We start from the raw sequence: 14,038 nt of genomic DNA on the forward strand, positions 1-14,038 counted from the left end.
AGCCTGCCTGCACCTGACTTCAGCCTCCTCTACATCATTGCTGCATTTCTGACCACCAAATTCCTGGCAGCCATCCTGATTTTTATTGTCGCCACCAGCAAGCGAAGCAAGGGGACAGAGGAGGACAGCCACAGCCGGAACGAACATCCACTTCTCCTGCTTCCACGTGACCTCCGTGAGGGTGCTCACAGATGACCTGACCCCCCCTGGGATTCTGGGACCCAGAATATGACTAAGGGCAAACCTTTGCTGTTGCCAAGGTAGAGGATAAAATGCTTAAAGCAGCTAGGCAGAGGCAGTACTTAGCTCACACTCTCCTCAGGGGTATCAACCTGTGCCTCATCTCTCACCACTTTTCTAACCCATATTCCTATTTCACTTCCAGCACAAGAGAACCAGCTGGACACATGGCAAGGAGGAAAAGGGTAGAGCCAGACTCCCAAGGTCCCCATCAAAGATGCCCACATGCAGAGCTGTTGGCACAGGTATGGGCAGGGTGAACAGACTCTGCTCCATTTTCCCTGTGCTCTCAGCTCAGTGCCGGGACAGATAAACCTTTGCTTGCCCTGCCAGGTTTTCTTTCACTGCAAAAGAAAGCAATGATGCACATGTAGCAGTGTACTTTCCCTTAGTGCCACAAAAGGACTTTGAGGGTGGTCTCAGCCATGGTGGGCAGCCTGTGGCCTGATCCCAAGGCAGTAGACTCAGTACAGCTGCAATACTAAAATAAATAAGCATTGTTTCATCTCAGATTTCCACGCCCCTTGTCCTCATTCAATGCCATTTGGCGCTAAAGAACTAGTAGCTCTATGGACCAGTAGTTCCACAGGGGGTTGAATGGCTCCAAAAAAAGCCAACTGAGTGCTCTCCCCACATGCAGAAAAATCCCAAATCCTCCCCTAAGCCTGGCTGGGGTATTACTGAGAAAGATGCTGAAATCTTGAGCCATCTCCAACCCAGCTCATGAAAAAGCCCCAGTAGCCCACTGCCGCACTTAGTGTCTAACAACAGCCAAGGGGGAAAGGTAAACTCTGTGGTACATGGGTTACATTCCCCAGCTAGTAACATGTGATAACAGAAGCCAATCAGTCCCCGAGTGTTCTGTGTCTCCCACAAAACAGATGCAGTCAGCTCACCAAGTGCTGGGTTTGTGCTTAAAGCAGAGGCTGCTACTGGGTGGCAGTGATCCTGAGAGTTAAAAGCCAAATCTTCTGAGATGGGAGCTTTTTCCCCTGATGGCAGCCAGAGCAAAGTACTGCTGTCATCAACTGCAGATGAACTTGCTGCTGTCCCATATCACTGGCAGAGTTAGATACTGACATCAGTAGGGACCTTCAACCCATTGCAGGGTCCTTTTGAGTCATTTATATTGGACCAGTGCAGCAGTAGTAGCAAGTAGAAGCCATCTCCAGATCCTCACTTCTCCCAGGGAATGGTGTATTAAAGAGGACTGAAAGAAAGAAATACATGAATGGGATCCTGGGACTGCAAAGGGAAAGAAGGAACCCCCTCGTTAGAAATGCAGCTGCCCGACACTGATGGATAATTCCACCCTAGTCATTACCACCTGGTGACATTTAGAGCAACCTCCAGTGTTCAAAAGCTCCCTCATAACACCAATACCCTTCATGCTCCTGCCCAGCAGAGGTGGCATGTCAGAAAGGCAACGGAGAAAGAGAGCTATCAAACAACAGGCACTAACACTGAACTACATGGAGACAAGCCCTGAATCATTTTCTGGCCCCACTCTGTATTTCCATCTAAGCGGTTGTACTTCCTCAAATGAGGTGCAGCTGGTCCTCTACAAGCCATTGAAACAGCTGGCCTCCCCCTCAACTGGAAGTAGGGACAATGCTAGAATTAAAATACCTTCCCAGCCATTTCAAAGCAAGGAGCTAGGGGCTGCATTTCTCTGCTTTGAGATCTGCTTTCCCTGCCCTGGCACCAGCAGGTGAAGCAGAGAGATTGTGCTTTCCTCAGAGATTGAGCACTGTTTGCTGTTGCATTCATTATTACAGTGAGCTGGCTGCAACCAGCTGGGGATTGGATCCCCAGGCATTGGAGGAGATGTTATATTCAACCCACTGGGTCCCCCCACCCTGTTGTATGATCTTGCAATTGAAAGGAGAAGCCTGAACTCTAAGCCTGGGTCCCAGTTTGTCTCTTGTAATCGCATTTTTCTTCTGAGACAAGAAAAGTTACCTGGTGGCTTGCAGAGGTTTCCAAACTTGCCACCACTCCCCCACTGCCAACATTTCCAGGCCCATGGGCCAGATGACATGGAGCTGGGGCCGAATGTGGCTTGCAGACCAGGGGCTGAGTGCCCCTGCTCTATGCCAAATAAAACTTGCTTCCGTAATCAGGCAATGTTTTAAGAAATTAAGCAAAGCATCGGTTTGTTTTCTAATGTCCTCACTCATTCCTAATATTCTGGGCAAAGTGAGGCATGAGGTATCTTCAAATCCAACACAAACCACTGAGGGAGCACAACACAACAGCAAGACCACACTCCCCAGCAGTCACAGCACACTAAAACATGCTAATTTGCATTGGCATGAAGGGAAACTCATGCTCCAAGTGCGTGCAGGGCTGAAGCAGCATCTGCAGAAGCAGACAGATGCTCTCCCAAATCCAGGTCAAATTCTGTATCTCACACTCCACAAATAATCAGTTTTCTATTGTATTTCCAAGACTAAGAAAGGAGAAAGTTGGTGACATCAGGATAAAGAGGAAAAGGAACAGGCTGAGAAAAGGGAATCCTAGAAACTCTCCATCCAAGCTTCTCCCAACTATTTACACATGCCTGGCCTGCAATGGTCACACACTGGCATCCACATATCACTCTGCTCCATTTTCTCTACGCAGAAAAAAAATCTCACTTTTACTAAGCCAGATTTTACCTGTAAAGCTAATGGAGATTGTTCCATTGCAACAGAAACCTAAACTGCACTAAGCGGCAATGTAATGTTTCCGTGCAATTCAGTAGAGCTCTTACCTGTGGCATTAGTTTTAGGTTGCTCTGAACCTTGCCAGCCTGTGGGCTACCTGCTATTCTGCTCTGTGAGCCTGCAGAGCCTAACGAGCCACTGAGCAACACCTGCATCCGGCTCGGAGGTAAGACCCACCAACACCTGACTCCAAAACCTTGGAGTGCCAGGGAAGAAAGGGGATGCCTGTTTGCTCATTAACAGGACAAAGCAGAGGGAAGGTGGAAGATGCCAGGGGTACCAGAAACATAATACAAACACAAAGCAAAGCTTGTTCTGGATGCTCACCACTCACCGGGGACCCCATGCAGTCTTTCCTTACAGTCTCAGTAGGTCCAAACATAGCATATGTACACACTGAAGACCCAGCAGCCAGGTCGAGTGCTTTCATCTGGCCTGGAGTCATCGCTATTTGTTTCCACAAGCTTTGAGTTTGCACAAGAGCTGCCCGTGCAGCCACCCACTTCCTACCTGCCCACCAGGTACAAATGCAGAGAAGAACGAGGATGCCTCGGAAAGGGGAAGTGAAGGCTAGGCCTGTAGGGCTCCTTTCCAAGAAACTTGGAGGCAGCTAGCCAGTCCCTCCTCCATTGACTGAGGAAGTGGTGAAGGGTCATGAGGCAAACTAAAGGAGCTTATGGAAGGAGAAATTCACCGCTTTGTTGTTGCTGTGAACTGCTTGAAGCTGCATTTGTGCCATTTTTATGAGCATGGCTCACAAAGGCAGCTTGGCCCAGCAGACCGAGTGCTACTGTGAGTCTCAGGTTACCTGGGTTCTAGCCTTGGCTTTGACACTGGCCTGCTGGGTGACCTTGGGCAAGTCACTTTCCCTCTCTCTGACCTCCTTTGTAAGAGTCGATGGAAACTGCTAGCTAAGCCAGGTATTAGCATCCCCCTCTAACCTCCAAACCAAGGCTCAGTTTGCATGGACAATGCCATTATTTTTCCTGTTGCAGTCATTAGGCAGGAATCTAGAACAGCGTGTGGCTTATAAGGAGAAGAAAGACCCCTGCGCTCTCAGGCCTTAGATTCAGGGAGGATCAACCAGGAGATGGGCACAGGCATGAGGAACTGCCCCACAGCCTGGAACAGGGACACAAAACCTGCGTATAGCTCCTTTGAGAAGCCGGGCATCCTGATTTCACAAGAAATTGTTTTGCAAAGAAGGGGGTGAGCTGGCTGTCACCCTTTCGTGCAGTTGTTCCACACGGTCCTCACAATGTCACGGACATGTGAGTTTTACTCATCACAAGCTCCAAGAAGAGCTACATTTAGCTGCGTATGTCAGGCAAGGGTCTAGTTACACAATGCAAAAAGCTGACACTCAAAAATCCACATACGCTCAGCCACATTCACTGCACTGCACCAAATCCAGTGCCTGCAGCACCCTCACTTCTTTCTCCTTGGCTGCAAACCCAAAGCAGAGCCAGAGGAAGCTGACTTAACTTCCAGATCCTTGCTACCACCCTTCTTTGGGGTTACAGCTTTAACCCTCCTTTGGGATCCAGGGTTTCCCTCCCCTGTGGAGGCTCAGGTGGCTGGAGCTGTGCCTGGCCCCTTGTACCCACAGTGTTGTGGGGGCTGGGGTTAAGGCACCCCAACCCACCTTCCACCTGGGTGGTAACTGGCCTGGCATTTCCTGGGGGCTCCTGCTCCACCAGGAGCCCCAACAGACCACCCATCCCTGGCAGGGTGCAGTTCTAGGTCAGGACCAGGACCAGGACCAGGACCAGGACTCTCCAAACCATCCCCATAAGCTCCTGCCCTTCCCTCCTGATTATTCCTACTGCTGCTCAACCAGGCAATTCTTCTGCCTAATCTACCAACAGGAAACTACTGTGCTTATATAAGCAGCCAGTGTTTTAAAATGGCTGTGGCAATCAAGCACCTGCTGGCTGCTTGACTCAGCCCTTAAAGCAGCAGGCACCGCAAGTGCATGCACTCCCACAGAGACGCATCATCCAGATGAGAAGGACCCTTCGAAACATCATAATGCAGGGTCCTGTGGACCAGGAACCAAGAGATGGGCTCTGTTCCCCCTGGCCTGCTGTGAGCAAAGCTAGTCACCTGTTTCCCTACCTGGACAATAAGTCTAAGTTTCTACCTTCATAAAAGAGCTTTGAGATTGGCCAGTATAAAATTCCCGGGTTAGTGCTAAAGAAGAATAGACTATGTGAAACCAAAAGCTGTCAGTACAACATAAACCACTGCTAAAAATGGCACTGAAGAAAGAACATGCCCCAATCCCTTCTCTCCCCATGGCTAAATGTCCATATCTAAACAGCTGCACATTTCAGACGAAAGTGGCTGGTGGTCAAACGCCTGCTTCCCTTTCAAAGAGCGAATGTGGGGAACCCAATCTAGATGGCTGTTCCAGAGCCAGTGAGAAAGGCAGAGACTCAAAGGGTGTTAACTTCCTGCGCCCAAGGGAAAGCTGCAAGGTTGCATTTGACTTTTCCAAGCCCTACACCACTTCCCACTCCAGGATGGCAGGTTTCCCTGCCCTGCTGCTCCTGCTGGCACTAACAGGTAAGGCAGAGAGAGACTGCTCCTGCCCCTGGGGCAGAACCTTCTGCTTGCTGCTGCATTCATTACACATGGCACGAGGCTGCTTTTGCAGCCAGCGGGAGGTAGCCATGGAAGTGGGTCACTGGCTATTTGAAAGGGGAGGATATGTTCAGCCCACTGGGTCTCTGGATCTATTATATATGCTTCTGGATCCCTGTTTCTGTTCCCAGAAATTATGCGTTTTGCAAAGAAGAGCACGGTCATAAAAGGAGGTTTCATCACCCCAAAGCTTTGGGGAAAGGACCTCTCCTGAATCAAAGGGACTCCTTCCTCCAGCCCCTTAGGGACCAGCTGCTGTGAGCCTGAAAAGGCAGTGCCAAAAGCACCAGAAGGAACAGTAAACTTGAATGAGGGGCTCTGATCAGCAGGGCCGGATAAACCCTTTAGTGGGCCCTCAGCAAACAAACTCGTGGGCCCCTACTTACTACTTAATTTATATTACTACTAAATTTATATTACTTTTTTTTTCACTCAATAATTACAATATGTAAAATAAGCACAATTGGGCCCCTTCACTTAGGGCCCTATGCTCATGCCTAGTTTGCCTGTGTGTTAATCCAGCCCTGCTGACCAGTGTCCGTTTGCCAGCCCAACCTGGACAGAGCCCACCTTGCTTCTGTTCACGGGAGGAAGAGCAGGAGACACAAGGTCTGTGCTGGGGAAAAGCATGGACTGCTGCAGAGGAAGGGGACAGCTGCCCTGCTCTGGGGCTCGCTATGGAGGTTCATTTAGACAGGGATGCAGAGCTTCAGGTACGCCTTGCAACAGCCCATATGACCACCGATAGGTCTTGGTTCAGAGCCCCTGATACAAAAGGTCTATCAGCTCTAATATCACTTTCTTCCTCCTTTGGAAGGGACATCTGCAGAACAGGACATAGAGGTGCAGAAGAAAGTGCAAGGAGACTCCCTTCATACAGGATGTTCTTACAACAAGCACAAGTATTCACTGGAGAAGAAATACTTGTGTAAGGAGCTGTCAAGGAATTGCCCAGTTTTAGCCTCGATCTCCCCAGCAGGTGGAAAGAATGACCCTCACCCTGCAACAAAAAACACAATCAGCCTCAAAGACACAGGAGATGGCTGGATTTCTGTGATCATGATGGCACTCCGAGTAGAGGATTCGGGAACGTACCAATGCAAGCTTTATGATTCTCTAAAGAGTATCATACTGAAGCGAATAAAAGTGCTGGTCGCTTATGAGGGTGAGTTACAGATCAGTAATATACTGGCTGGGACCCTAGCCTATGATGCCTCTCATGTACTCTAAATTAAGATTGATGTTCCATGTCCAGTTCTTTTTCAAAGTAAAACACAGTGTAGGAGGAGACAGAAATCCCAGAATGTATTCATTAAGATATGGTTAAACCCCAATTACATATCTGGATACAGAAATGTCAGGTGCATCTAGAACAAAACAAAAACAATTCAACACTTTTCAGCTTTTCATCAAAACTAATTGGGCTCATTTGATGTCAGCAGTCAAAAGTAACAAATTTAATCTTTTGGTTGTTTGAGGAAAAGCATAGTAGTACTAGTAATAATAATGATAATGTTGATGATAATGATAATAGATTCATAGATTCATAGATGTTAGGGTGGGAAGGGACCTCAATAGATCATCGAGTCCGACCCCCTGCATAGGCAGGGAAGAGTGCTGGGTTCAGATGACCCCAGCCAGATGCCTATCTAACCTCCTCTTGAAGACCCCCAGGGTAGGGGCGGGCACCACCTCCCTTGGGAGCCCGTTCCAGACCTTGGCCACTAACTGTGAAGAAGTTCTTCCTAATGTCCAGTCTAAATCTGCTCTCTGCTAGCTTGTGGCCATTATTTCTTGTAAATAGATGTAATAGATGATAAAGCTGGACTTCTTTGCACCAAGATCTCCATGCTGTCAGGAAACCATTTCACATCAGAAATAAACCTGTTAGGTGGGAAAAGCTTTAACCCAATCTCAGGGAGATGCACGCCTTAAAGTTCAGACCTGTTGTTGGTAATTGAAATGAGCTAGCCAGATGGCCCCCGCCAGCTGCTCCTATGCTCTGGGACTTCATGTTCATGGCTGCTGTGACATTTGGCAGCTGTTTGGGGAATTTTTTTTTGGTTTGGTTTTGTGTTTAGTGGCTTTATTTCTTTGATTTGGGGCTTGGGTTTAGGCTCTGTTGTATTTTGCTGGTGATAGCCAAGTGCAGTGACAGCCCAAGATTCTTGCACCCAAGGCAAGGGCAGTGGCAGTAACGCCAGCTGCCTTGGCCAGCTGACTTCAGTCCTGCCCCAGACACCTCTTCAGAGGACAAGAGAGCATCACTTCCTAATGGTTTGTTCACTCCTTTGGTCCCCTGATGCTACAGCTATTAGCAAAGGGGCCAATTGTGAATATGTTTTTGGAAAGCAGAGAGAGAATTAATGGATTCTCAGAGCTGTGCAGTGTTTTTTTTTTTCCAGCTTAGACCCAGTACAGTGGTAACAAATGTAAATACAATCCTAGGAAATCTTCTCCTTGGACTGAGAGAGATTATTTCCACATTTTTTGCATGTTCTTCTGTTTTTGTCTGGATGCTCTGTCCCACTATTTCAATGCAGGTGGAATTTATAGATCTGTAGGAATTTTCCCTTCCATAAACACCTTCTCTCATCATAACCAGTCACTCGTCTATTTTCCATAGCTCCCCTGAGGTTATCTGCAAATGAAGGAGACTCCATCTCTCTGAATTGTTCCTATACTGTGATGGGCGAGAGGAGGAGCCCCCAATATTTTACCTTGTGTAAAATGGTAACCACAACCAATTGTCAACCTGCCATCAGAATGAACTACTATTACAACGATCACACAAGCGGAAAGATCAGGATAACTAATGACCAGGAGAACTGCATGATCACGGCAACACTGAGAGAGCTCCGGTACCAGGACTCAGGAGAGTATCGCTGCTGCAGCCATTTAATGAGCCAAAACATGTTCCTGCGGGCAATTCACCTGGTGGTTTCAAGTGAGTTTATTAAAAACATTAAAAATGGTTTTCCCTGAATGGGCTCCAGTAGCCTAGGCATCAGAAGCGACCAGAGATTTTCCAAATTGACCCCTACAGACTTTTGATATGCCCTAGCTGTGTACATAAGATTGGGCCAAATCCTCAGGTGATGTAAATTGGCAGATTCATTCATTTTTAGAGCTGCAAATTTGTACCAGCAGTTGAAACGATCAAAGAACAGAGCTGGACTCTTGTTCAATTCTCCTCCCCACCAAGCTTATAAACTTTTTATTTATTTATGCACTTTTCTACCCTTCCTCTTCTAACCAGCACAGGAAGCAGAAGTGCAGAAAATAACTTGGACAAAGCTATTCTTATGGTATTTCTGACCAGAATAAAAATGAAACACTCAAGTCACAACCTCTCTCTAAGATGTTTCCTGCCCAATAATATTGAAGTGGTTCAACCCAGGATCTAAGCTTTTTCATTCTTCCCTAGCTGGGAGCATTGGCCCTTGTACAATTGACTGATGCCTGCTCAAATTTCCTCTTCTGAACTAGCCATCCTGTCTCTTATATCATAGAATCATAGAAATTAAGGGCTGGAAGGGACCTCGACAGATCGAGTCCAACCCCCCTGCTCTGGGCAGGAATACCGCTGAGATCAAATGATCCCAGTAAAGTGTCTGGTCCAGTCTCCTCTTAAAGATTTCCAAGGTTGGGGACTGCACCCCCTCCTTGGGAAGTCTATTCCAGATTCTGGTCACCCTTACCGTAAGAAGTTTTTCCTTGCATCCAAGGAAGTTTTTCCTTCCATATGTGTAATAGAACACAAGCCTACAATGTGCACCTCAAAATTTGCAAGCAAGAATGCAGAGAAATCAAAGCCATCAACCCATCCCTCTGGCCACAGCTGAAGTGTGCCCTTACATAGCTTATCCAAGGTTTGGTGCAGATGAATTGCAATGGTCTTGAACAACAGAACGCAGAAGGGTGTAGGCCAAGGGATGGTGCACGGGACTTGGAATCAGCTGTGGGTTCCAGTCCCATTTTACTACTAGTGCTCTGGGTGTGCCTACACTTGACCTTCCCATGTAGATACCTTAGGGATTGGTACCACGTAATAACCTGGCTAGAACTCCCCGCGTGACATCCTTGAAGGAACCGCTGAATCTCACTGCCGAGGCCCTTGCTAGCAAGTTATACAGGTTGAATTCCTCTGTGACATCAAATATTACTGACCGGGAAACTAACTCAGGAGTAACATAAGGAGTTTCCTGGGTACTCAGGATTTCTCCTCACTGCAGAACTTCAAGAAGGCCAAAGCTGTTCATTCGCTCTTGTGTCTATTTTCAGAAAAGCCCTGGAATCCCAGTAGTGTTTTAGAAGTTACCTCATCCCCCACCAGCAGCAGAGGGGCCATCCATCCCACTGTGGCCAGCAACGAGCAGCAGAGGTACAAAAACTAAGCAAAAGGCTTCCAAAATCACATTTATGATCATAGCAGGATTAAAGGCACAGGTTGATGAGAGGTGAACATCCACATACCCACACTTTCTCTCAAATAGGTTTGGATTTAACCCCCATTAAAGGCAGCAGAAAGGCTCCCAACTCCATCGGTGGAAGCTAAGCCAGACCTTTCCTGAAGGTGTTGGGCTCTCTTCCTTCCAGCTGAGGGAGAAGCACACAGCCCTGTCGTGCTACAACTTTTCTGGCTCTTGCCTCAGTAGGGTGGTCAGTGTAAGACCAAACCCTGCCAAAAAACATAACCTGTCAAGTGGGAGCCATTAGCAAGCCAGATCAAAGAGGACCCTGGTAATTACCTCCATCAAAGACAGACCCATAAGGAGCTACAGCATCCTAATGAGGAAGAATTCCTTTGAATTCTAGGAGCACTGCCAGCCAGTGCTGGGAAATAATTCAAGCTCCTGAATATAGCTTCAGCACTCGACAAGCCTGGGAAAATAGAGCAAAGCTAGATGCTCCTGTGGTGCATCAGCAGTGCCCCATTGACTTCAATGGAACTGTTCCTGTTAGAGATGGCGTTATTTTTGCACCCTGAATTTAGACCCTTGAGTCTCAATGCATTTGCAAGCAATTCCACATCCCCTCCTGCATTCATCTTTAGTGCTATCAATGTTAAAGATATTGCCCATTTCTTTGCAGAACTCTGTATATTGTTGTGGTGCTGGGTGTCCTTCTGGGCAGTGTTGCACTGATTACTGCTTTCACACTCCTTGCCCTGACTTTCATCAAAAGGAGAGAGGCAGGCAAGTTCTTCTACCACTCATCTTTCATACCATCAGAGTCCATCTCCCACCCCCCTGACTCAAGTTGAATAGAAGCAAAAGGAGTCATGTGTGTGTCATCACAGCAGGTGGCTGGAAACACAAGACTTCAGTAGACTCAAAGTGGTGGGCAGACTTTATGCTAGGCCTTTGCTTTGTTTCTAGACATAGGTAAAGTATAAAGGGTGAAAAGGCAGCTTTCACATTAAATGGCGAGTCTGTTGTTCACAGCAGAAGATGGACTGAGCTTTGGCAGAACTCCTGCTTGCAGACTTGCAGTGTTTCAGGTAAGATGCCCCTTGAAGATCCAGTGTTCCTAGCACTTTGCTTGGTTTCTCCATGCACCTACATAAAGCAGGGGTAAGTTGTACTGTCAACTTTTACACCAAGAGCTGGGGTTCTTGGCTTCCTGTCCCCACTGCTGCCATTACACAGGGCATTGCAGGGATGCATTGTACTCAAAGGTACAACTCCAGCACAGGTGGGCCTTCCCTAGCTACCAGGTCCAGTCCACAAGAGCAGTGAAGCCATGGGAGCACAGACTGGCCTCATCTCCAACCCAGGGTCTGGATAGCTCTAGAGTCCATGCTGAAGCTCATGCTGGCTTGGCTACACTGTTCTCAATATCTGAGCTAAGTCGGATCTGGTATGTCTACACATGCTGCCACTATACCTTTGACTTCCATTTAGCTGTACCCCAGTTCAGTAACTTAAGCAAGTCACTTAGCTTCTGCTGTCTCAGCTTATGTACCTGGAAAACAAGTATTACATTTGCATCTAGCACTGTGTGTGGGGAAAGTTTAATGCCCTTGATCTGCTGTAAGTTCTGAATAGACTCTAGGGTTTACGTTCGCAAAGTGATACATGATTGTGATGCCTTCATGTTACTGATGGAGTCAACTGTGGGTACCATCTCCTCACACCTCTATGTAGGTCTGTGGCCGAGTGTTCTCCGAGCAGCCCAAGTATATATTTCACCTACACCACTCCCCCAGTTTCAGAGTCTAGAGAGATTTCCTAGCTATGGTGAAGTGAGAACAACATTTGGGAAGAAGATAAGTTAAAAATAATCTAGAATTCCTTTTTAATTTCCTATTATTTGTGGATTTCCAGAAGGATGAAAGCAGTGGAGGTACCACATCAGATGGGGAAATGAAGAGTGATGTAACATATGCCGTCCTGAAGTGCCAGACCAAGCCAGAGCCAGAAAATGTAAATGCAAAAGTAAAGGCAAAGCCAAAAGCCTCCCAAGACCCCACTGAGCCTGCAGCTGCCACATCTTCCTTTGGGCTTGTAGAATATGCAACTGTCATCTTTGGAACCAAGCCTCCACCTTTAAAGCCTAGAAACAAACAGATCCGTGAAAACCCAGTGCCATGAAAGTTTGAACGTGTTCACAGCTATTCTCCTCGACTTCTATTGCAGAATAACCTGTTTGCGTGCAGTTGCTGAAAATTAAATGCATTTTGTAACTTCCTAAATAAAGATTGCATTGTGGGGCACACTGGTGTCTTTCAGGTACAGTAATACTCTGTACATATGGTAGACCTGGATTCTAATGATCGTTACCTGTTTCTTCGTCCAGCAGGCCAAGAAAGGGCCGAGCATGCACTTCATCCTTGATGGGAAGGGACGTGACCCTCATTGCCCAGCTGAAACCTCTTAACCAGGGAGCAAGACTGACATCTCTGCAGGGAATCCCACAACCTGAAGAACTGCAATAGTACTACAGGGCTAGGGCTGCAAGTACAAGTTCAGGTGGATGGAGGAGGGTCTTATGCAAAAGACTAGAACAGAGACGCAAAGTCCCTGGAAGAATAACTCCCTTGACCAGCAGAATCAGAACTCAGCCCATGGCAAATAATCTCAGTGTAAGGCGGGGGGACTGCATTTACTTTCTATTTTAAATGACAGGCTGCTACAAAACACAACAGCAGGAAAATGGGGATCTCTGATAGGAATTGCCAACCACATCAGAACCAGGAAAGGGCTGAGAGATATGGGTACGTACTGCATTTCCATTTCAGTCTTAGCATCTCTCCAGCCGTTCAGTTAAAAACTACATTTACTTGGTTCTAATCACCTCTCTGGGACTCAGCAAATACTTCAGCATGTGCTTAACTGAAAATATGTGAGCACTCCAGTGAGACTGCCCATGTTTTTCAAATGCTTTACTCTTTTAACATAATACGGGGTAAATTAAAGACTGTAACAATGAAGGAAGAGTAGAATGAAGGTCAAACGTGTGGATATAATTTTGCATCTCCTCACCCTTTAGTTGAAGGCTGAGGGGGGATATGATAGAGGTCTGTAAAATCATGAAGATTGTGGACAAAGTGAATAGGAACTGTGATTCACCAAGTACCAGGATGTTAGAACTAGAGGGCACCCATCAAAATTAGTTGGAGGTAGGTTTAAAACTAACAAAACTAACTAAAAAAATAAAGCTAACTAGAAGAACTAACCACAAGCTAAAAAAAACCCCAACACTTTATTTATTTATTTATTTTATATGAAGCACAGTTAACGTACGGAACTCATTGCCACAGGAGGTTGCAAACACTGATAGTATAGCTGGGTTAAAAAATGGACTAGACAAATTCATGGATGGTAGATCTATTATTAGCTATTAAACAAAACAGTTGGAGATGTTTCCTCTGGCATCTCTAGACCAATGATGATGAATACCAGGAAGTATAATGAACAGGAGATAAATCATTTGAGATATACCCAATTCAGTGCTCTCCCTCTAAAGCATCGACTCCTGCCACTGTCAAAGACACAATATTGGGCTAGACGGACCACTGGTCTGACCCAGTATGGCACTTACGGTCTTATTAACGTCACTTCGCTGTATAATAGGAAAATGTCTTCAATTTATTAAAAATTATACACATATAAAACTATTAAAAGCTTCAATTAACATCTACAACACTAACAGTCATCGTGCCCAACCCCTGTAGCAAAGAGCTTATACGTTGGGGCAAGATTTGCAGTGGAGCAATTCTCTGCTTTATTAATATAACAGAAAGTACAACTTCCCAGAGCAACAGCAGAACTGATCCAAACGCAGCATTGTTAGTAAATACTCCATGCTGGCTCAAGTAGAGGCTATCAATATTCCCAATCAAGGGATGCATCTGTTGGATGTGGTGTTTCAGTAGGACTATCACAACATTTTGCCATGCTTCTAAGATATCCCTGAGTGCAGGCTTTCACACACTCTTT

General features: G+C 46.6%; 2 protein-coding genes across 3 annotated transcripts in view; both read left to right on the forward strand.

Annotated features, from left to right (window-relative positions):
- LOC102370636 (triggering receptor expressed on myeloid cells 2) overlaps positions 1–750 on the forward strand; it is a 5,723-nt gene extending 4,973 nt beyond the window's left edge. Inside the window, exons 4-5 of one of the 2 annotated variants that reach the window (XR_001358137.2) lie at positions 1–260; positions 386–750. The exon at positions 1–260 is cut by the window's left edge and continues 1 nt beyond it. Coding sequence is in view for 1 of the 2 variants with exons in the window: in XM_006025065.3 (XP_006025127.1) it covers positions 1–195 (195 nt within the window). In the remaining variant the exon portion in view is untranslated. The other variant, XM_006025065.3, reaches the window with a different exon arrangement.
- A 4,714-nt stretch (positions 751–5,464) lies between these two features.
- LOC102371044 lies at positions 5,465–12,305 on the forward strand. Its single transcript, XM_025205872.1, has 7 exons — positions 5,465–5,516; positions 6,412–6,759; positions 8,221–8,541; positions 9,879–9,978; positions 10,689–10,792; positions 11,045–11,097; positions 11,924–12,305. Exons 1-7 carry the CDS (start codon positions 5,474–5,476, stop codon positions 12,188–12,190), a joined length of 1,236 nt encoding a protein of 411 aa, XP_025061657.1. The 5' UTR covers positions 5,465–5,473; the 3' UTR covers positions 12,191–12,305.
- The last annotated feature ends 1,733 nt before the right edge of the window (positions 12,306–14,038 follow it).

The sequence above is a fragment of the Alligator sinensis genome, unplaced genomic scaffold, assembly GCF_000455745.1.
Source record: "Alligator sinensis unplaced genomic scaffold, ASM45574v1 scaffold872_2, whole genome shotgun sequence".
NCBI lineage: Eukaryota > Metazoa > Chordata > Crocodylia > Alligatoridae > Alligator > Alligator sinensis.